Source organism: Lissotriton vulgaris, chromosome 7, assembly GCF_964263255.1.
Source record: "Lissotriton vulgaris chromosome 7, aLisVul1.2, whole genome shotgun sequence".
Taxonomy (NCBI): domain Eukaryota; kingdom Metazoa; phylum Chordata; class Amphibia; order Caudata; family Salamandridae; genus Lissotriton; species Lissotriton vulgaris.
In genome coordinates this window covers 198,841,859-198,864,093 of record NC_141695.1, presented here as the reverse complement: position 1 = coordinate 198,864,093, position 22,235 = coordinate 198,841,859, and the positions used below count along the sequence as shown (strand labels likewise).

Sequence of the window (22,235 nt, the reverse complement as noted above, 5' to 3'; positions counted from 1 at the left end):
TATATGTATATATATTTTATCCATTTTAAAGTGTCATATGGCTAAGAAACCATATCAATGCTTTTACAGTATTATTTCATAATACTCCTTTTACTGTACTTACTTTACTTTATAACACGCCTTGCAATTGTGGCAATTCATTTTTCTTGCATGAGAAGGAAGACTGCTCAATAAATAACATCTTTTATTGAAAACGCCCGTCTCTCTATTCTCTGCACCCTGGTGAAATTAAAACTGCACAACTGACTGAGTGAAATAGCTGTCTATTGTTTCACACGACTCTTATTCTGAGGGAGCAAAGTTGTCATGTTTATGCGGTTGTCTGAAGCTGAATCCCTTCTTGTCTGAGCCAGGGAAGCTGATCACTTCCTATTCAGTCAAGAAAGTTTCCAGTGACCTCTGAGCTAGCTGGCGCAAACCTAAATTAAGTCTAACATAGACAGTAGAGATCTAGAAGACCTCAGTCCTACGTCTACACTACTGTTTGTTATTCCAATGCGCAGGGCCTATAGGGAAAATAGGAACTACACTACATGGCGCCCAACGTTTGGTAAGGCGATAAAACTAACGCAAGACGTTAGAGTAACTCAGTCGTGCTTTTTCACACATGGATTGCGGCTTATTCAATACTAGGTCCTCCATAGGACCTATTTCGATAGAGCGAGATTGCATGCAATAGGCAGGGCGGACTACCCTGATTGTCTTAGATGCCACACAGAACGCTGCACATTTATACACACCCTCTGGGAATGCAACAGGATCCAAACATATTGGAATATGGTAGTGCACAATTTAAATCCGATACTGGGGGCTTCCCTTGAGATGGAGCCTCAATAACTCTTACTGGGAATCCCCACTGAGGTGGACCTCCTGCGACATAAGCTGATGCTGGTAAACCTGGGACTGGTAGTAGCTAAAAGGGATATAGCTCGCTACTGGGGTGCACCCCAACTCCCTACACTACAAGAATGGAGAAACAGTTTGAATCAGTATATGGTAGCAGAGAAAGGGACACATGCGCCAAGGGGGTGTCCTTGAAACTTTCATAAGATATGGACTCCATGGCTACAATACTATGGTTTGGAACTAGAATCAGAGTGGGAGGGACTGTATCCGGTATTGGAATAACCGGGAAAAGAGCCTCGAAATCTGTAATACCTGACCTATTATCCAGTATTTGGGGTGTCTTTCATAGATTCACATGCCTGAATCATTCCCCGTCGCCGAGACGGGAGCCTCCTGTACATAAAAAAGTAATGTCCTATAGACATACATAGAGAAAATAGGCCTAAGGGCCTCCCCTTAGTAGCCTTTCTTCGTCCTTATGTAAAAAGGACCAAACTCTCACAGTCAGCCAATCAGCTCCGACCTCCCTCTAGAACCTTCCTGGGAGGAGCCTCCGTCCCTCAGATTTTCTACCGCACGTTGTGCTAGGGAGTCTCCAGCCTGAGCTCTCCTCAGGTTTCCTTCGAAATCATCTAACTTTCTTTGAAAGTGATTCTTCAATTTCAACTCTTCAAAAGACTACTTCACTACACTGTTTTTACAGTACGTGTTTTTCTTCCACTGCCTTATTCCATGTCGGAATCGCAGAAGAAAGCCTCTTCCATGTCGGAATCACAGAAGAAAGCCCTTTTCAAGGCCTGCTCTTCATGTGGGAAGAAAAGGATCCATGCGGATGATAAGCACGACCTGTGCTTATATTGCCTGTACCCGGACCACGTCTCGGACAAATGCAGGATATGTAGGGCCTTCCCTAAAAAGACTGTGAAGGACAGGGAAGGTCGCCTTCTCGTATGGCTCGACAGGCTTAAGGACAGAGACACTCTGGAATCTTCCGAAGGCAGTGTTTCCAAGTCCTCAGAAGTTTCTAAGAAGAGGCCCAGGGTAACTTCCCCTGGCCACGCAGACACTCCTCCTAAGAAGGCACACAAGAAGTCTTCAGAGGCAAGATCTACGACATCTTCAGTGTCTGTTAGGGACGATCAAACTTTTAAAAAGCCTTCTACGTCATCTACCAGACATGCCCAGAGGACTACCTCTGTCACTTCCACTGTGTCGACGACATCAGCATTGTCGCCTTCAGCGTCGACGACGACGACTACTTCCTCGTCCTCAGGTAGACCTGTTTCCTCTGTTATTGTACTGCAATCGTCGTCGACGACGAAGACCTTGTCGACGACGAAGTCTACACCGACGACGTCAGCGTTGACGAGCCCGTCGTCGTCAAAAACGTTGTCAAAGAACCCTCCGTCGACAGCAAAGACGTCGACGAGGGAGTCGACGACGAAGATGCGCAATATCGACAAAGACATCGACATCGGGTTTGCCATCGACGGGAGCGCCGACGACGACAACATCGACGTCGAAAGCATCGTCGAAGACCAAAGTGCCGTCGACCACCCCAACGTCGGCGGGGAAATCGTCGACTACAGAATCGTCGCACGCAACGACGAAGACACCGTCGAAGGACGACTCGTCGCCTAAGACAGCACTGGCTGAGCCATGGAAAAAATCCAAACTGGTGGAAGTGTCGGCACTCTCAACAGGAATATCTGCCAAGTCTTGCAAAACTACCAAACTGCACATTACCCCGGAAACTACGTCTCCAAGCAAAGTGGAAATGCAGCCACCTCAGGAAATCTTCCAGAGTGAAGAATCTGAAGAGGATGACCACCCGGGTCCCGCAACTTCTATCTCGGAACTTAATGTCAAGTGCCAAAGCACTGATGAGGAACAGGAGGAGTTCACTTATCAGGAACATTCCGTCCACACTAGTGTCCGCACGGAGGTCACCCCAATGATATGCCTACCGGCGACTCTTGTTAATGACCTGCGGTACCTGGTACAGGATTATAAACAACGCTTCCCAGACACGGACAGTGGGAATCAGACATCTGGAGCACATACACCAGCGTCCGCCCCAAATCAACCTCTCCCTCAAACCCACCGTGACAAGGTCTAACCTCAGGTGGTGAGACCCCATGACAAGGTACAACCTCGGGTGGTAGACTCCTCAGACGAAGATGAGGATGAAGAGGAATTGGAAGAAGGAGAGGTCCAGGAGGTCCACTCGGACCACAATGACGAAGATGAATATGTGGCGTCATCCCCAGCTTCGTCATCCCCAGATTCGCCACAACCACGCCAAGCGGAACCGCCTGTGGACATTGGCGGCTTCCACAAACTGGTGGAAAGGGCGGCTAAGAGATTCCACATGGTCGTGGAACCAGCTGAAACGGAATGCTTCTTGCACGACTTCAAAGAACAGACTCAAAAGTCGGCTAAATCTATTCCGATTATAGAGTTCTTATGGGACCAAGGCAAGAAATTGATGCTAACACCCGCTTCTGTACCTGCGGTTGTTCCACGCTTGGACAAGAAATACAGAGCCCCACTTACAGCGGCGGCGTGCCTCAATGGCCACCCCAAGCCTGATTCGGTGGTTACGCAAGCAGCCCAGAAGAACTCCCGCAACCCTTCCTCCCCGCTGTCCGCTCCTCCAGACAAAGAGGGCAGGAAACTTGACACAATAGGAAAACGGTTCACGACTACATCGGCCATGACCATCAAGGTGGCCAACTCCATTGCTTTGTTGGGGCGTTACAATCGCCAACTCTGGGAGGACATAGCCCCTTACGTGAAAGAACTGCCTGACGCAGTCCAGAGTGAGGTCAAGGCTCTCCTTGTGGAAGGTCAGAATTCGGCTGCGGAATTAATCGACTGTGCTATTGATGCAGCCATGACCGGCTTCCGTCAGCTTACAGGAGCGGCTGTTCTGCGCCGTCAGGGGTGGCTGAAAGCTACGTCATTCCGCCAGGAGGTGCAATCGAAGGTCCTGGACATGCCCTTCGACGGCCAGCATCTTTTTGGTGATAAGATCGACGAGGCACTACAGACCATAAAGAAAGACACCGACACGGCCAGGGCACTGGGCACTTTGCAGTCGCGTAACCAGTCCTTTCGAGGCAACTGCTCCAGGGGTCAGTCCTCCTATAGGGGTTCCTATCAGAACAGGTCCTCTTATTCCTACAATAACAAATCGCAATACCAGCACAAGCAGCAACAAGGTCGTCAATCTTCATACGGCAGATCTACCTTCAGAGGCAAAAATCCCAAGAGGGGCACTGGCGGCCGCCAGTGACCGATTACTCCAGCCAGTCCTACCACCCTCTCCATCCTTTCAAATTGGAGGAAAATTGACCCATTTCCTCACCAATTGGCAACACATTACCACGGACCGGTGGGTCCTCCAGATGATACGATTCGGCCATTCTCTCAAATTCACCAACATCCCTCCCAATACGCCTCCCCAAAGACGGACGCACAGACACCTGCGCCAGCTTCTCCCAAGAACTTTCTGTCATGCTACACAAAGGAGCGATCGAAAGGGTTCCAGCATCCTTAAAAGGAAAGTGGTTTTATTCCCACTTCTTTCTTGTTCGACAGAAGGAAAACAAGTGGAGGCCCATTCTAGACCTCCGGGCGCTCAACACCTTCCTGCGGAGCCAATCGTTCAGGATGGTGACGATCCAGGAAATCCTGGGCACTCTGGAAAAAGGAGATTTCATGACATCCTTGGATCTCCAAGATGCCTACTACCACATCCCCATCCTCAAGCGTCACAGAAAGTTCCTGCGGTTCGAGATTGCAGGCCGACATTATCAGTTCAAAGTCCTGCCGTTCGGCCTCAAATCCGCGCCGCGGATTTCCACGAAGTGCCTTGCACCGGTGGCGGCTTTTCTGCGTCAGCTGGGTCACCAAGTCTTCCCCTACCTAGACGACTGGCTGGTGAAAGCACCCTCACCCGAAGGCGCAGCCGAATCCTCTTCAAAGACTAGGATTGACCCTCAATCTCAAAAAGTCCTGCATTATCCCTACGACAAAAATTACCTTCCTCGGGGCTACCTTGGACACGGAGTGCGCAAGAGCCTTCCCCTCGAAGGAAAGGACGGACAAGATATTGTCCCTAGCTACGGCTGTGGCGACAAAAACACGCATCAAAGTCCGAACTTACACATCCCTACTAGGAATGATGTCTTCCTGTATACTCCTCATCCCCCACTGCAGGCTCAGGATGCGCCCATTACAGGAAGCTCTCACGACCAATGGACTCAGAGTACTGGCTCGTTCGAAGACATTGTACGGATAACGCCAAAAATATCAAAGGGTCTGGAATGGTGGAGACATCGCAAAAATCTGACCATGGGCTTGCCGTTTCTCCTTCCGGCAACGCCTCTAGTGATCACGACGGACGCCTCCCTGGAAGGATGGGGCGCTGTTCTCCAGGACCTTCGGATCAGCGGCAAATGGGAGGATCAGGAAAAGCTGCTCCATATAAACCTTTTGGAGCTGAGGGCCGTCTATCTTGCACTACAGGCCTTCCTACCACGCATCCAGAACTCCCCAGTGCTCGTCAAAACAGACAACACCACGACGATGCACTATCTGAACAAACAAGGGGGAACGCGTTCGCTCTCTCTATCACGCGAATCGCAGAAAATATGGAACTGGTTGGTGCTACACGGAATCACGCTCAAAGCGGACTATGTCCCCGGAAAAGACAATACCATTGCGGACGCCCTAAGCAGACAAACATCCCTCTCCCACGAGTGGGAACTGAACGACGACGCTCTGGCTCACATCTTCTCTCAATGGGGTGCCCCGAAAATCGACCTGTTCGCCACCAAGGAGAACGCCAAATGCCCAAACTACGCAAGCTGGCATCCCCAACAGGGGTCACTGGGAAATGCTTTTTCCATCGGTTGGTTCAGCGTGTTTGCGTACGCTTTTCCTCCGTTTCCGATGATCCCGAGGCTCCTCAGGAAGATGAAAGCGGAGCCCTGTACCCTGATCCTGATTGCCCTGTTCTGGCCGAGACAACACTGGTTCTCGGATCTGCTTCGCCTCTCCATCAGGTCACCGATTCGCCTGAGGCAGCACCCGGACCTCATATCGATGTCCAACGGACAGGTACAACACCCGAACCTCCAACCGCTCAAGTTGTTGGCCTGGCTCCTGAGCTCAGAGAGTTCTGTGACCTAAACATCCCACAGGACTGCAGAGATGTTCTGGCGAAAGTGAGAGCGGACAGTACAAACAAAACCTACACTCTCAAGTGGAAAAGGTTCTGCATGTGGTGTTCGGACCAGGGCCTGCGACCACTCGCTATCACCCCTGAACAGATACTGCCATACCTCCTACATTTGGGTAGGAGAGTAGGGTCTGCAATCCTATGATCACCCAGATTTTTTGCTTTTGTTTCACTGGTTTACGACTTTCTCTGGCTGTGGGCCTGCCAATCAGACCCACAGCCTGGCTGTTCTCACTCTAAATTACCACATGTACCCTAGGTGCATTTACCAATTGGTACTGGGCCACCTTATCAGACCCTGTAACTCAGGGCATAGGTGTACCCAGGGCTGCCAGGGGCTGCAGCATGTATTATGCCACCCCTGGCTGGCCTCCTAAATTTGACACAACTGGCTGCATGACAGCTGGGGCAAAGTCGTGTAATCACCCTTTGCTGTAGGTGTAGTATACCTATACCTAACCCTAAAATGGACACACAGATTCCTATCAGTCACTCCTATGGCAGGCCTTGACAATCCTGAAGGCAGAGTGCTTGGAATCGTGTGAGATGGTGCTCTGGCATGAGCTGAGCCTGTCTGCAGCTTGCGGAACCAAGTCCTAATAGCTGTTCCATGATATCGCATACCATATACTCTTAAGTGCATTATAATCCTCGCGGTTAAATGCTATCTTTGGTATTGCTTTATCAAAACATGTCGAGTAAGGTGTCATACGAATTGGAATACTAACCCCTCGCCAATTCTGGCGACGGGGTTAGCATTCCACCCTTCTAGAGGGACACGACATGTATGTAACTGTGAACCCCGGTTAAAGTTAAACGAAGCCTCAGCTCCACAAAATGGATGCTGCCACCACAGACACGAGTCTGACCCCCTGCAGCTGGGAGTCCTTCCAGCGAGGGGAGCCTGGACAAAGGGTTTCCTGTCAGGGGCGGTGCTAGCACCGTCCCAGACATGGTTTTGTGTATCCTGGGTAGGCAGGGCTTTTCAGGAAGGTGACTGCTGAGTGGCACCCCGGTGCTCACTACGCATAGGCCGGTCAGAACCAGTTCCAGGGGCACACCAGCCCCTGGCCTGGGGAAAGTCCGGCATGGTAGAGGGGTGTAACCACCCCCCTCCTAGTCCCACCCATAGGCAGGACCTAGTCACCGGGTCAGCCCCCTTTTTTAGTATAAAGATGGGAGCGGGCCCCCTGTTCAAATTAGATCATCTTTGGAATCAAGACCCGACTTTCTGCGAAAGGCATCAAGATTTCCTTCTTCAAGATTCTCCCTTGTGGCTAAGGAGTAGTCACCCTGCGTCAAGCGGGCACCATCCTAAGAACACTGCGGTCTGCTGCAAGTCCTTCTTCACGAATCCGACGACCCAGCTCGACGAGACCCGGCTTCCCTGGCACCTCTGACCTCTTCTCACCTCTACAGCAAAGCTGAGAACTGTGAGTGCGACGAGACCTCGAGGGACCGACGATCGCCAAGACTGCACGACTTCTTTGCAACAAGCCCACCGTGTGCTCCACTAGTGAGTGCTTTGGGGTCCGAGAAGCCCCAACCCTGAGCAGCTCCAGCACCGAAGATCAGCCCTCCAGCATCTCCACGATCTGCATGGGGCCCTTCTGCTTTTGCGTGCTCACCGCGCTGTGTGGCTACTAGCCGGCTGGCTTGTGGCCTTCTACACGACGCCCGACGACATCACTGCTGCTGGTCTGGTTGCTCCAGACTGGCCCTTGCTTCCTTCTTCAAGAGAGGCACCCCGGACCCTCCTGGTCCACTCCAGACGCCATTTTGAGTCCACCGCGTGGGCTTGAATTTGCCAAGGCTTTGTTGCCCAATCCTGGGTCCAGCGACGCCGACAGCTTCATCCATCGTGGGACAGCTCGCTCCTCCATCCTGGTCGCCGACAAAGCCTCCTGGTCCGTGAGATCTGCGAGCACAGCGTCACCCACTCACCTAGTCGAGGTGGCTCCCATCCGGTGCCCTCCTGGTGCCCACTGACTACTGGCTAGTAGTCTCGAACTTGGTCCCCTCTGCTTTCAGGTGTCATCTCCCTTCGATCCAGGCTTGGATCCATTAAACTTTCTTCACTGGTCGCCTGCCAGCAACTTCTTTCTTCCAGGCTCCTGGTCCGTCTACGAGGATTCCCGACGTCTTTTGAGACCTATGCAGCTGCAGCCCCTGGGCTAGGTAACTTCGGCATTTCGGTGCCCCAGCATAGCCTCACTATCCAAGGGTCAGAATCCACTTTCGTTTTCCTCCTACCAGGTCGGGTTCGCCCGAGAACACTAACTTTGTCATTACTAGCTACCATAGACTTTGTCCCGCATCACGCGTGAGAGTGCACACTCTGCACCCGTGTCCCCTAGGCCTCCTAGAAGTAATCTGAAGATTCTATAGTCAAGTCCTAGCGATTCCTAAGCCTATTTGTACTGTACTTACCTGCTAGTAATTTCGCATTCCACTTTCAGAGTATATGGTTTTCCGTGCCCCTCGGACATTTGTATATACTGTGCTAACTTAAGTATTTTCGTAAGAGTTTTGTGTTGTGCTTAGTACCCTGTCCTCATAAAGAGTACAGGGCTGTTGTGATTTAAATAAATACACTGTTTATTTTCATAACACTTGTGTGGTGTCCTTTCACTGGGTATTCAAGGGGTATATGTGTGGTAAACAGCTGGCTTAACACGCCCTCTCGAGTCTTTAGCCTTAGACTGCTCGTATCCACGCTACTAGGATAGCTGGTCTATAAGGTTGACTTACAACCAATCATCAATAAGGGTTGCTGGACTGATACATAGTGTTCACTAGAATAGTGAGCACTGCATATCAGGCCACCTTCTCACAGTGTTCGGACCAGGGCCTGCGACCACTCGCTATCACCCCATAACAGATACTGCCATACCTCCTACATTTGGCACAGTCAGGACTGGCACATGCATCCATTAAGGTTCACCTGGCAGCTATTTCTAGGTTCACCAGAACTTTCGCAGGACCTTCACTGTGGTCCAGTAGGCTGGTCAAGCAATTCCTGAAGGGGCTCTACAGATCCTTTCCGAGGCCTCGGAAAGTCCCTCCGACCTGGCAACTGAATCTGGTACTCAACCAACTCATGAGACATCCGTTTGAACCCATTCATCGGGCATCTATCAAATACATCTCCTGGAAAACGGCGCTCTTGCTCGCTCTAACATCGGCCAGGAGGGTTAGCGAGCTACAAGCCTTGTCCATTCAGGAACCATATATGCAATTCAGACAGGACAGGGTGGTGCTGAGACCGAACCCTAAATTCATACCAAAGGTGCCTTCGGACTTTCATCTCAATGAACCGATTGTCCTTAAGTCCTTCTTTGCGAACCCTTCCACAGCAGCAGAAAGGGCACTGCATTCTTTGGATCTCAAAAGATGCATAAAGTTCTACCTGGATAAAACAAAGGATCTCAGGAAGTCTACTCAACTGTTCGTAGCATACAGCAGACCAAGAATGGGCCTGCCTCTTACAAAACAGAGCATCTCCAGGTGGATCTCCTCGGCGATTGCATTCTGCCACGACCAGGCCGGACGGCATTTGACTGATCGTGTTACTGCTCATTCCACCAGGGCGATGTCCACGTCAGCAGCACTGTTCGCTGGAGTGCCGATCTTGGACATATGCAGAGCGGCGACCTGGAAGTCACCGCACACTTTCTCCAGGCACTACTGCCTGGATATCGAACTTCAGAAGGATGCGGCAGTGGGCCAGACGGTGCTTCGCCATCTCTTTCAGTGAGGTGAGCCTTCCTACATCCCGCCATCCAGGTATGCACATTCTTTGCTCTTGTGATGTTCCATTTATGCTGTCACCATGTTATATGATAATATATGCATTGTCTAACATGTTTGCAAAGCGACTTTACATCACACATGTGCATATCTGATTGCTAGCTACTCTGATTCAGGCATGTGAATCTATGAAAGACACCCCAAATACTGGATAAGAAATGCGTTACTTACCTGTAACAGCAGTTATCCAGTATTGGTGTCTTTCATAGATTCACATGCAACCCTCCCGCCTCCCCTGGAAGGACTCACATCCCTCTCTGACAGTATTACGCTAACCTAGCTGGGTGCGTACGAAAATCTGAGGGACGGAGGCTCCTCCCAGGAAGGTTCTAGAGGGAGGTCGGAGCTGATTGGCTGACTGTGAGAGTTTGGTCCTTTTTACATAAGGACGAAGAAAGGCTACTAAGGGGAGGCCTTTAGGCCTATTTTCTCTATGTATGTCTATAGGACATTACTTTTTTATGTACCGAAGGCTCCCGTCTCGGCGACGGGGAATGATTCAGGCATGTGAATCTATGAAAGACACCAATACTGGATAACTTCTGTTACAGGTAAGTAACGCATTTCTTGTGGGAAATTATGATTGATTCTGATGTAATCTTCAGCACCTGTATATATGTATCATTTCATACTTGGATTGTGCTCTTTCAGAGGAAGTGTTGTACTATTTTCTGTCTCCTACTGATTGATTTCCTCTACCTTACGAAGCACATGGAGAGGTACTGGGTCAAGAGGGGAGCCAGATTTGACCTGAGCAAAGAGTTGAGAAAGGGTGGACAGGTTTATAGTTGGAAGTTCCTTCAGTCGTGGTATGCTGCCTGATGGAGTATCACCATCCGCAACCGTGTTGTCAGGGCAGAGGCCATGGGGAAGGTATTGTGTATATATCTAGAATGTTCTTATTAAAGAATTCTGCAAGTTCATTACAGCGAATCTGAGAAGAGTCAGGTGGAGTCTCAGGCAAAGGACACTACATAGGTTTTTAGCTATCCGAAAGATTTCCCTGGGGGGGCGTTAGCAGTGGATGTCAATTTTTCAACAAAGTACTGTGGTTGTGCTCTTTGTTTCTGTTTGGTAAATTTTGATGGACTCTCTCTATTATTTTTTAGGGCGTTGTACTCTTTCCTCCAAGCTCTTTCTAATCTTTTGCAATTTTATTTTAAGTTCCCGGAGTTTTGGTGAGTACCAGGGTGTCATTTTCTCCTTAGGCGTTCTCTGGCTCAGTTTAAACGGTAAGGTAGCATTCAGAGATGATCAATCTAATGGTTAAATTTATCAATGGCTGTGTTAGGGTTGCTGTCCAATAGAGGTCTAGTCTGTCAAGGCTAAGGTCCACTCTTCTAATGAAAGTTTCGCTGTGATGGGTTCTTCCATTGGATCGGGATCAGAAATTTATCTGACAATGGCACCGGGATGTGGTTGCCTTCTGAGAGCTTTTCGTTATTTGAGAAGACTGGATCAAAGAAGCGACCTGTACTATGTGTTGGACTTGTGACTTTTTGGATCAGTTGGATTTATAACAGGCTTTAGATTTAGGAGGGTCCTCGAAGTGCAGATTAAAATCGAGTAATGTTGGGCGAGGTACTTGCTAACGTAGCAGTGGTATCTGTAAGAGATTTATGAAATTGCCCACACGGACCTGGGGGGCGATAGATGAGGATTTTTGAGAGGGTGGGAGAGAAAAAGATTGGGAAGAAAATATTTTCGCAATCTTAATAGTTTCCAATTTTCATATTAATCCATTGATTTACCTATTTTGTTTCCCCGCAACCAGACACATTTGCAGAAAGGGTATTACACACTTTAGGTGTCAAAAGGGGCATTGATGTATTACATCGACAGGACTAAATCATTTTGAAAAACGAAACAATTGCTTGTTGCCTTTGCACCTTCTCATTTGGGAAAGGCGATTTCAAAATCGGGCAATTCAAGATGGGTAGTTAAATGTATCCACACCTGCTATGCAAAAGCTAAATGACTTTTACCTGTTCCACCAAAAGCATGCTTCACTAGAAAAATTGGAGCTTCTGTGGCTTTCTTAGGGAACATTCCTATTGCTGATAGGAACGAGCAAAGTCTTAACATGGTCTCCTCCACATACTTTCACAAAACATTGTGTGGATGTATTTGCACGCCAGCAAGCCATTATTGGTCAGGCAGTACTTAAGACTCTTTTTCAGACAACTGCACCTCACAAGTTAACCACTGCCTAGGGAGAGGGACTGCTTTATAGTCTATGTAAAACATGTGTATCTACAGCACACATGCCTCAAATGAATTGTTACTTTTCCTGTAAGCATCTGTTCTTGGGATGTAGTGCTGTAGATACACATGCGCCATCCCTCCTCCCCAAAATTGTTGTGTAGGTTGCAGTTCATGCACCTTGTTTCATACTAACTAATGGACATCTCGGTGCTTACGTATACAGCATTCTTACATTCTCAACTACCCATGGCAAAACAATCTGAAGGTGGCGTCGAGGACCTTGCGTAGTATTACCAAGAGGAGTCCCACAGCCTTGTGACTTGAAAAAATACGTATTTGATCAAAAACAACTTTTAATCATCTGAGCCTTACACTAGATGACAGACTTATGCAAAGCATGTGAATCTACAGCATTACACGCCAAGAGCAGAAGCTTATAGGGTAAGTAACATAATTAGGCTTTCCTGTTTTCAGTTTCTATTTTTGATAAATTCTGGTGGGGTTTTTTCATTGTTTTCCTGTACCGTAAAAAAACATTTGTGCACCATTAAAAACTACAAAGTGTTTTTCCTGTGTGCATGGAACATTTTGCTTTTATTATTGCTTGCTTTCTGCACTGATAGTGATTGGTATATAGAAAGCGAACATACAGTGTATATGAAGTCCAAATACATTTTTACAAGTCAGACCTATTGCACTACACCCTACTATACTTCAGTGAGTCTTTGGTCATGCGCTCGCTCTCTCTTTCCTTCCCATGTAAACATTTATCTGTGTATAGGCCCTCAACTTTGACACTTGAGACGGGCAACGCCAAAACAGCCAGAACACAATTGGCTAGCTCTGGCCAGGGACATAGCTTTCCATGCCAATACTGGTGCATCTAAGGATTGCAATTCTCTATTTATTTATTTATTTATTTATGCAATTTTATATAGCGCGGACTTTACCCGAAGGTGTCAGAGCGCTTCACAATAGGAACAGAAAAGATACAAACTGAGAACGTTACACGAGCAACAGATAGCTGAGGCATTCGTTACGTTACATACGGTAAAGTGATAATTGTGAGCAACCAAGAATACATGAGGTAGTAAAAATTGTGAGAAACCAAAAATACATGAGGTAGACAAGGTAATTGTGACACTTGTGAGCAAACAAAATACATGAGGTAGTAAAAATGTGGGCTACCAAAAATACATGAGGTAGTAAAAAGTGCACAGGAGGGAAAAGTGACAAGTGTGCAGGCTACAAGAGAAAATAGAGTATAATTTGTGGTATAATACTGCAATATATGTTACACACTCAAGCACAAGAACAAACGATTACGTAGGCAAAAGTGGCACTTGTGCAAGTATCAAAGGTAAAAAACCTGTGAGAGGAAGCAAACCATGTGTTACAGGGGCAAAGTGGTGAGTGCAAGTTGCAAGAGGGTACATGGATAATACTGCAATAAAAGGCAAACACTCTAACCGCAAGAACACACTGGGAAGGCACTTCCATGGACATGAGAAGTAGAAATTATCAGTAGTGGGAGATCTTCCTTCAGACAGAAGAGAGTTACTTTTGGAGGTGTCTCTGGAGGAGGATTCTCTAGGACAGGTTCTGCAACGTATGTGTTGAAATGGTCGCATATGCCCTCAAAGTTATTGATGCGGTCAAAAATGCAGCAGGGCTTTTCAAAGTCTGGGGAAAATTACCCTTTCCCGCGATCTCTGATGCTTGGTGAGAGCACTCTTTTCACATTTACCTTTAACCACACCTTGCATTGAATGTTTAAAGCCTGGGTTGTTGCAATTCACCTACTATCAATACTGACTTGCTAGAAAAGGGGGCTGAGGAGTCCCAGGGGTTCACCCCTTCTCTGTGGGTAAATGTGATGGTACATATTGGGAAAGATGCTTATGAAACCTTCCATTTTACCTATTAGTGAAAGAATTAAACATAGACAAAATCTTAAATATGGTTTTTATATCGCCTGACTCTACAGTTTATAAAACAATTAAACAAGACCTAAAATATGCTTCTAAACCCTGCTTCTTTACAACAAAGACCAGCAAACTAAAAAAAAGTAAAAGGAAGAAGAAACAATAATTTTGAGACCTCCCTACACAACAAAACTCGAGCAGAATAATGTTAGTCTTTCTTGTTGCTACCTTGTATAGCAAAGTTGCATTGTATTGGCCCCTTCAGAAAGAAATTAAACTTTCACTCTCCTTTTCCTTTTTCTCATGCCATTTTAGTTTTTTGTTCAGCAAGTGTTTATCTGTTTGCACTGGTGAGGGCTACTTCCCTTTCGGTGGGGTTTTATCAGTTATTATCCGCATCGCTGCGGCGGCTTTTCCCGCTGTGTACGGCATTTTTTAAAATACCGCGTTACATGACGAGCTCAGCTCGTCATCAGCATACGAGCGCCATAGCTGATGACGAGCTCAGCTCGTCATCAGCAGCGAAGAGGTTATAGGTTTAAACCTACAACAGGATAGCCTAAACATAATTGTTTCTGTGCATCTCTTGTTACTGTAATGCAACAAGTGTGTTGTAAGATTTAAGTAAAACCTAGTTGTGAGCTTGTGGTGTCCGAATTGTATTTTTATGAATTTGTTACACTGATTTAATTGATTTAAATAATTTATTTTAAGAGTAAAGGTGGTATCCTCTCCAAAGCTTGTGATTATATACGGGAGCTTCGTCAGACAAATCAACGCATGCAGGAAACCTTCAAAGAAGCAGATCGTTTGCAGATGGACAATGATATGCTACGACAACAGGTAAACTCACTCATACTAAATGTATGTAAAATGCTACACAGTGATAACACTGCTCCCATTATCTTAAAATGGAATGGAGCCACTACAAAATGATACTGCTACAGAATGAGGAAAACACCAGTAGTTTGGCAGTAAAGACATGGGCGTGTATCAGCGGTCATATCCTTGTGGAGATGAGTTCCTTGAGCAAATGCTGGTATTGAGCCTCATTTCAGTGAGGTCATTCAGGTGTCTGTTATTTTGAGCTGTGCATTACAGCCGGGGTAAAAGGCAGTCTGCCAAAGAAGCCGGATCATTCATTAGTTGTGCAAGTCTCCCTGCAGCACCTATAGTGCCACGCTTAGAGGCCCTGTACCCTTACACACACACTGCTATTGCAGGCTGCAAGTTTTGGTGTAGAACAAAGTGAAGAGTAGACATGGCACACATCCTTGTGTATTTAATCAAAAGGAGACTAGCTCATCAACTACTAAGTTAAAGGACTCAAATATGTTTTGTCAGGGGGTAGGAACACCTTGTAGGTGTGTTCATGAAGCCCTCACCCACCAACCTAGTTGGTGGCATGCTTCATCATCGGGCCCACCCAGTAACACCTAGCATGTCCCGGGGGTGCTTCGACGCCTGATTACAGCGGAGCAGGTATATTGCTGAGTGTGCAGTGTGAGGTGTAAGGTATAGTGATGTTAAAACGGCTTGGCGGGTGTCCTAGTACCCGAGGGTAGATTAAACATTAATAACTGGGCCTCCGTCAGCGGTTAAAAATAAGGCCGTGACCATTGCCTACCCAGCTTTGAGGTGGCTCCTATCCTGCCAATTTTCAAAGAATCAGCTGGTACTGACAGAGAGAAGTGGACAAGAGAATGAGAGTTTTGCTCCCATAACCTTGTGGCCTGCTCGTGAACAGTCACCAACCAGAGGCTTCCATTGGATAACATAGGGCCTCGGCACTCTGCACCCGGCCGCCCTAGTGCCGCTGGGGGTGCTTTGAGCATGCATCCTCGAACCTGGGGAAACCCTGGTTCTCATCCAGGAGATACTCATCAATAGCCATAATCTGTGAATAATCCCCGCCATTGTGTGGGATCCCAGAGCATATAGAAAATAGATATATCTATACATATATATATGCATATGTGATAACATATACATGCAGCCTAAAATATTTCCAAAATGGCAAAGATGATGAAATTACATAGGTTTGCATAGTAGCACCTATACTCTCCCAACCCCTAAGGAAGAAAGGGAGCAGTAAACATTTGTCATACAACAATGCTTTATTGCCATAGAAAAACCTGTAATTGCAGGCATTTGCCAGTAGGCTGCAGCAGAGTATAAAGAACTGACACCTTGCCTTTAACCAAACAAAAGGGTGGGGATACCCAATTTACCCATGCGGGCTTGGGCTAGTATAAACAGTGTAGTTATTAGTGCCATCAAGGGACTTAATTTCAATTAATTTCTTTCCAGCTTAAGAGTTTATATTTAGATAATAACTCAATCTTGTCTGACTGATCAGAAGCTGCATACATTTATTTAAATTCAGTATGTGGAAAATAGCGTTAAACCAAGCGTTGATGGTTTATGATACACAAGTCATTTTTTGTATTCATATTTTCAGGGGTCACAGCTGTTTATTTACTGTACTGTCCTGAAGAAGGTCTTAAGGATTTATTCCATTGAAGACCGAAACGTCGACCATACAGTCCTTCTCCTGATTTTTGATTAATTTGCATTGATTTTCTTATTATGATGGAATAATGTCATCTTTTGGATTAGTGCAGGATTGGACTCTCTTTACAAATGAATTATAATTTGATTTGACAAGTCTTGATTTCATTTGTCTAATGCTGTGTTTTTAACAGTGATTTTTGATCTGTACACTTTTGACTTATGTAAGCAATATATAAACTGAGAATTTTTTATCAAAAATGTATTATTCCGTGTCTTTCTCATCTCCTAATTTTTGAGTGTTTACACATTTAAGTTGGTTTAACGCTCTTTTCCACATACTGAATTTAAATAAATGTATGCAGCTTCCGATCAGTCAGACTAGATTGAGTTATTATCTAAATATAAAATCTTCAGCTGTAAAGAAATTAATTGAAAGTCCCTTGCTGGCACTTTTAACTCTACACCTTGCCTTTAAGGCATTAGAGTAGGGGTACCGTGCCTTTAAGACCTGCAGGCGACCCCCTGCTCCCATGATGCACCGCAGGTGGCAGTTAGGTCAGTTCTTTTTTCCGGCTCCTTCTGAGAGGATCCTGGAGCTTGAGCTGTTCAGTTTTTTGATTAAAACTGTTTTTTAAAAAGAATATTTCAGAAAATTCGACGTTTTCAGATTTCTAACAGCATCTGCTACTGTTTTTGTTGACTTCCACTGATTGTTTCCAGTCAGAATGCCAGCTTTATTCAGGAAGTGTGCTTCCTTTGACAAGAAAATGGCACTGGCAGATCCACACTCGGTGTGTATTGTGCGCCTTCCATCCACACACAATCCTGACCAGTGCCACCATTGTCAGAAGTTCTCCAGGCAAACTTTGCAAGACAGAGAACGGATAAAACTCCATGCTATGCTGGAAAAGGACAAGAGTCATCAGGTGGGTGGCCATAGAGGCTTCCAGCAAGCAAGGCCAAAAACGGCGACGTTCCACTCTCCTGACCCCAGGAAGAGGAAGGGGAGAAAAGATTCACAGTTGGCGTCTAAGTCGCAGTCGAAGAGGCCCAGACATTCTTCAGTAACACCCTCTCGACGTCGAGAGTCTCCGCCGCATCCAAGTAAGTCGGCGTCGAGGCACCACACTTCTGGCTCGAAGTCTGTGGTAGCTGATAGTACCAAGTCTCCGTTGACTTCGAGGCTTCCGTTGACGTCGAGGCTTCCGTCGACGTCGAGACACTCTCCGCCGCCCTCGAAGGGGTCAGCGTCGAGAGTACTGACGGCTGACATATCGCCGCCGGCTGGCGTGCCGCCGTCGAGATGATCGTCGAGATCCCACCACTCGACATCGAGGAGATCGACGTTGATCCGGCGCCATGGAGGGTCAACGTGGACACAACGTCGTTGAAGATCGACATCGACACGACGTCGGGGCAGATCGCCTTTGACTCTGCGTCATAGCAGATCGACTTCAAGATCACCAACGAAGGTCACCGTCTAGGTCACCTCATCGTCGTGGACGATCGTCGTCAAGACCATCGAGACCACACTCTAAGCTGATGGTCACTCAGACATCATCGACGTCGAAGCACTCGACATCGAGAGAAGAGGTCACCGGTATTGCGTAGTCCCAGAGGCAGTCAGATCCCGGGTCCAGAGCATCGTCAGGGGACCGGTCATCGTCTTCTGGACTGCATATTGTGGAGATCTCTCAAGAAGTATCCCCCAAATCTGCAGAGGAGAAATCCTGCAGTTTGTCTCCTCGCTGTCTGCAAGGTGCTGTATCTGGTGGTCGCAGTAGTCCTGGCTCGGATTACTCCCGCACGTAATTACCATCTGGTCCAAGGACGAGCACTCTGGCCAGATCTTCGAAGTCTCCCCCTAGGCGGCCAAGATCTCCTGCCAGGCAAAGATCTCCTGCCAGGCTAAGATCACCTTCAAGGCCAATATCACCTTCCAGGCCAAGATAGACTTCCTCTTATAGAAAAGCTCCCTCATGACCTCTCTATTTTATCAAAGGATTTAAAACTGAATTCCAACATGGACAACACCAAATACCAAAGACATTTTTTACTTTCTCATTTTCTTTATTATTTTGTTACTTTTTTTTCTTATTAATACTTTTTTTTCCATATTATTATTTTCAGCATAAAATGTTATCAAAAAATACAAATTTTACATCAGAGATCTATAATGCATAAATATACTACAATCCATTCATTCCTGGGTAGAGAACCAACACAACCACACCACTCACTCATACCTCATACACATCGAAATCACAAGACAATCTATCTGAACAAGTTAACACGTTTTGTTGTGTATCTATTGCCCAATACAGGGTTACTACATTTAAGTAGGATTTTACAAAAAGACTTGGTCAGCGCGCGCGTTTCGGTGGCATACAACGAGATTCGGAGCCACCTTCTTCAGGACCCGTCGGATATATTGCATCGTGTTCTTTACACCCAGGGATCTCCTGTAGAAATATATGGGCAAAAATCCATAATGTTACATACCCATGACATAACGATTACAAAAAGACACTGATTGGACCAGTGTCAATACATTCCATGTTAAAAGTCTCAATACACCTGTGCTACCTCTACCATACAGTGACTATAATTGTCTCTATTAAACTAGTGTCATATCTGTTATATTGTTGCCCCCACTCACTCGGGGCAAGAGAGACGAAGCCAACGCAAACAAAGAGAGCCAGTTTTATTTCCTATTACCAGTCTTACCTCGATATCCTAAACTGTATTGGGCGACCTCTTTCCTCTCACTATATCAGCATTAATAACTTCTGCATGAACACTCAGCTATACTCCATCAATACTTACTGTTTTCTAATCCTCGGCGAGGAGTCTATGGCATCAAGAATCTAGGACGATATTGCAAATCTGTACTCATTTGTCCAAGAAAGCCTATTTCCTAGATGGTAATAAAAGAGAGGGGAGTGTTGTCACCTGTCTCTTACGAATTACCTCCATAGGTGTTCCTGTCAATCCTTTCACCTTCTCCAAAATGCACCACTTGATGTCTCTCTCAGTGCTATTTAGCGAGAAAATGTTGGACAAGCGGAGCTTCAGTCCTACTATTTCGTATAGCTGATTTATGCTCGCTACTGTTCGGCCTCAATTCCCCCACGGACATTCTCCAAGTGCATGGCGGTGGTGGCTGCCTTCCTCCGCAGGCGGAAGATCTTCGCCTATCCCTACCTAGAAGACTGGCTCCTGAAAAGCTCCACACCTGTTCTGCTTCAGAGCCATCTCTTACTGTCTTAATCTGATGCATTCCTTGGGGTTGCAGGTCAACTACAAAAAGTCAGTACTCAATCCCACCCAACGAATACGCTATCTGGGTGCCTCTCTGGACTCTGCAGAGGCAAACGTGTGTCCTTCGGAGGAGAGGTTATCATCAATGCTTCTGAAGTGCCGCATCCTGTTAGACACCCAAAACCCTACTGCCAGACAAGTGTCGTCGCTACTGGGATGGATGGCCTCATGCATCTACATTGTGCCCAATGCGCGCCTTCACATGAGGCCTCTGCAGCAGGCACTCTAGGACCAATGGTCTCAAAGATCAGGTCACTGGGAGGATCAGGTCGCTCTCCACCAAAGTGCCAGAGACTCCATCAGATGGTGGATGAAACGTTCTCATCTTCTGCAGGGAGGCCCGTTTCATCAGTCTCCTCCATCGCAGACAGTGGTCACAGATGCCTCAATGCACGGCTGGGGTGCTCATATGGACCAGCTTCAGGTACAAGGTCTCTGGTCCGAAGTAGAAAGAAGCTACCACATCAACTTCTTGGAGCTCTGGGCTGTCTATCTGGCGCTCAAATCCCTCTACCAGTCTCTGCGCGCCAACCACATTCAAGTTCAGACGGACAACATAACAACAATGTTCTATCTGAACAAGCAGGGAGGCACAAGGTCACGAGTTCTGTCTCTGGAAGCTCAATCCATTTGGAGCTGGCTTCTAGCGAGAGGTCTCTCCATCGTGGCAGTTCACCTCCCAGGAATCCTGAATGTTCAGGCGGACGGCCTAAGCAGAGAAGACGTCGCTCAGGAAATGTTTCAACAATGGGGAGTACCAGACCTAGATCTGTTCGCAGGCTCGGCAAACACAAAATGCCCCGTCTTCGCGTCCAGATTCCCCCAGCACGGATCACGGGGGAATGCACTTTTGATCATCTGGTCTCAGACATTGCTGTACCCTTCTCCTCCACTGCCTCTGATCCCGGAGGTGATACAGAAATTCTACAGGACCAACACCAGGATGATCCTGATAGCACCGGAGTGGCCACGCCAGTGGTGGTACCCGGATCTCCTCCAGCCGTTGGAGGGTCCTCACCGGAGACTGCCCTGCCGCCCAGACTTGCTGACCAAGGACGAGTGGAGGGTCTTTCACCCCAACCTTCCTTCCCTCCGATTGACGGCATGGCTCCTGAGGTCATCCAATATGGCCACCTAGATCTTTCAGCTGACTGCATGAACATTCTTAAAGAGGCAAAGAGGCCCTCCACTAGAAAGTCTTACGCTTTTAAGTGGAAGAGATTTTACATTTGGTGTATGGACAATTCTCTTGATCCAATCCAAGGTCAGGAGCAGGTGATTCTCCCCTACTTATTGCATTTGGCAAGGCCAGGCCTGAAGTACCCCTCCATTAGGGTTCACTTAGCGGCAATAACAGCCTATAGTAAGTATCCATCTCAGACCTCATTCTTCCTCATGTCTGTGGTCAAAGATTTCTTAGAGGGGCTTAAGAAAGTGTTTCCACCAGTGAGGTCCCCCTCTCCTCCCTGGGAGCTTAACATCATACTTACCAAATTGATGGGTGCTCTCTTCGAGCCTATCCATAAGGAATATTTGCAGCACTTGACCTGGTAAGCTGCTTTTTTGGTAGGCATCACCTCAGCCCGCAGGGTGAGCGAGATCCAGGTATTGTTGCAAGGAACCTTACGCAGTGTTTCATGCCAATAGGGTGGTGCTGAGAACACATCCAGGTTTCCTGCCTAAGGTTGTCTCTGATTTACATATCAATCAGACCATCACTCTGCCTACTTTCTTTCCTCAACCAACCACTCCCCGGAGAGGCCTTTACACTCTCTAGAGCTCCTAAGGGTTTTGAATTTTTTCCTGGCTAAAACTCTTCCACTTAGGAAGTCTGACCGGCTCTTTGTTAATTATGGGTCAACTAATTCTGTCGGCTTCAAAAAGGTCTATTTCAAGATGGATGGTCTCCTGTATAGCTCTGTCTTACCAATTAGCTAACAAAGCTTTACAGGGCAAACCTCATGCACACTCTACTAGAGGGAAAGCTTCTACTACAGCTCTCCTTCACAACATTCAAATATCTGAGATTTGTAAGGCGGCTACATGGCGTTCAGAACATACCTTTACCCACCATTATTGCCTAGATTCAGATGCACAGGCCAATGCCCAAGTGGGACAGGACTCTTTATGAAAATTGTTTGCATAACTGCATTATAAATGTGGTGATTCATGTTTTTGCTGTATACTTGATTGCTCGTCCGTGATACTTTGGGTATGGGCTTGCTAATGTATTCATAGATTAACTATTGACGAGTATCCCCTGGATGAGAAGGATTAGTTACTTACCTGTAATCCTAGTTCTCATCCAGGGGTATACTCATCAAAGTCCTAAGCGACTCACCCACCTCCCCGGACGAGCATTGCTG

General features: G+C 47.0%; 1 protein-coding gene across 3 annotated transcripts in view; it reads left to right on the top strand.

Annotated features, from left to right (window-relative positions):
- The window catches only part of USF2 (upstream transcription factor 2, c-fos interacting), a 203,705-nt gene that overhangs the window by 123,366 nt on the left and 58,104 nt on the right, over nt 1-22,235 (top strand). For 2 of the 3 annotated variants that reach the window (XM_086929938.1, XM_086929939.1), the window contains exon 9: nt 14,749-14,877. In XM_086929938.1, coding sequence (XP_086786064.1) covers nt 14,749-14,877 — 129 coding nt within the window. The remainder of the gene's footprint in view (nt 1-14,748; nt 14,878-22,235) is intronic. The other variant, XM_086929940.1, reaches the window with a different exon arrangement.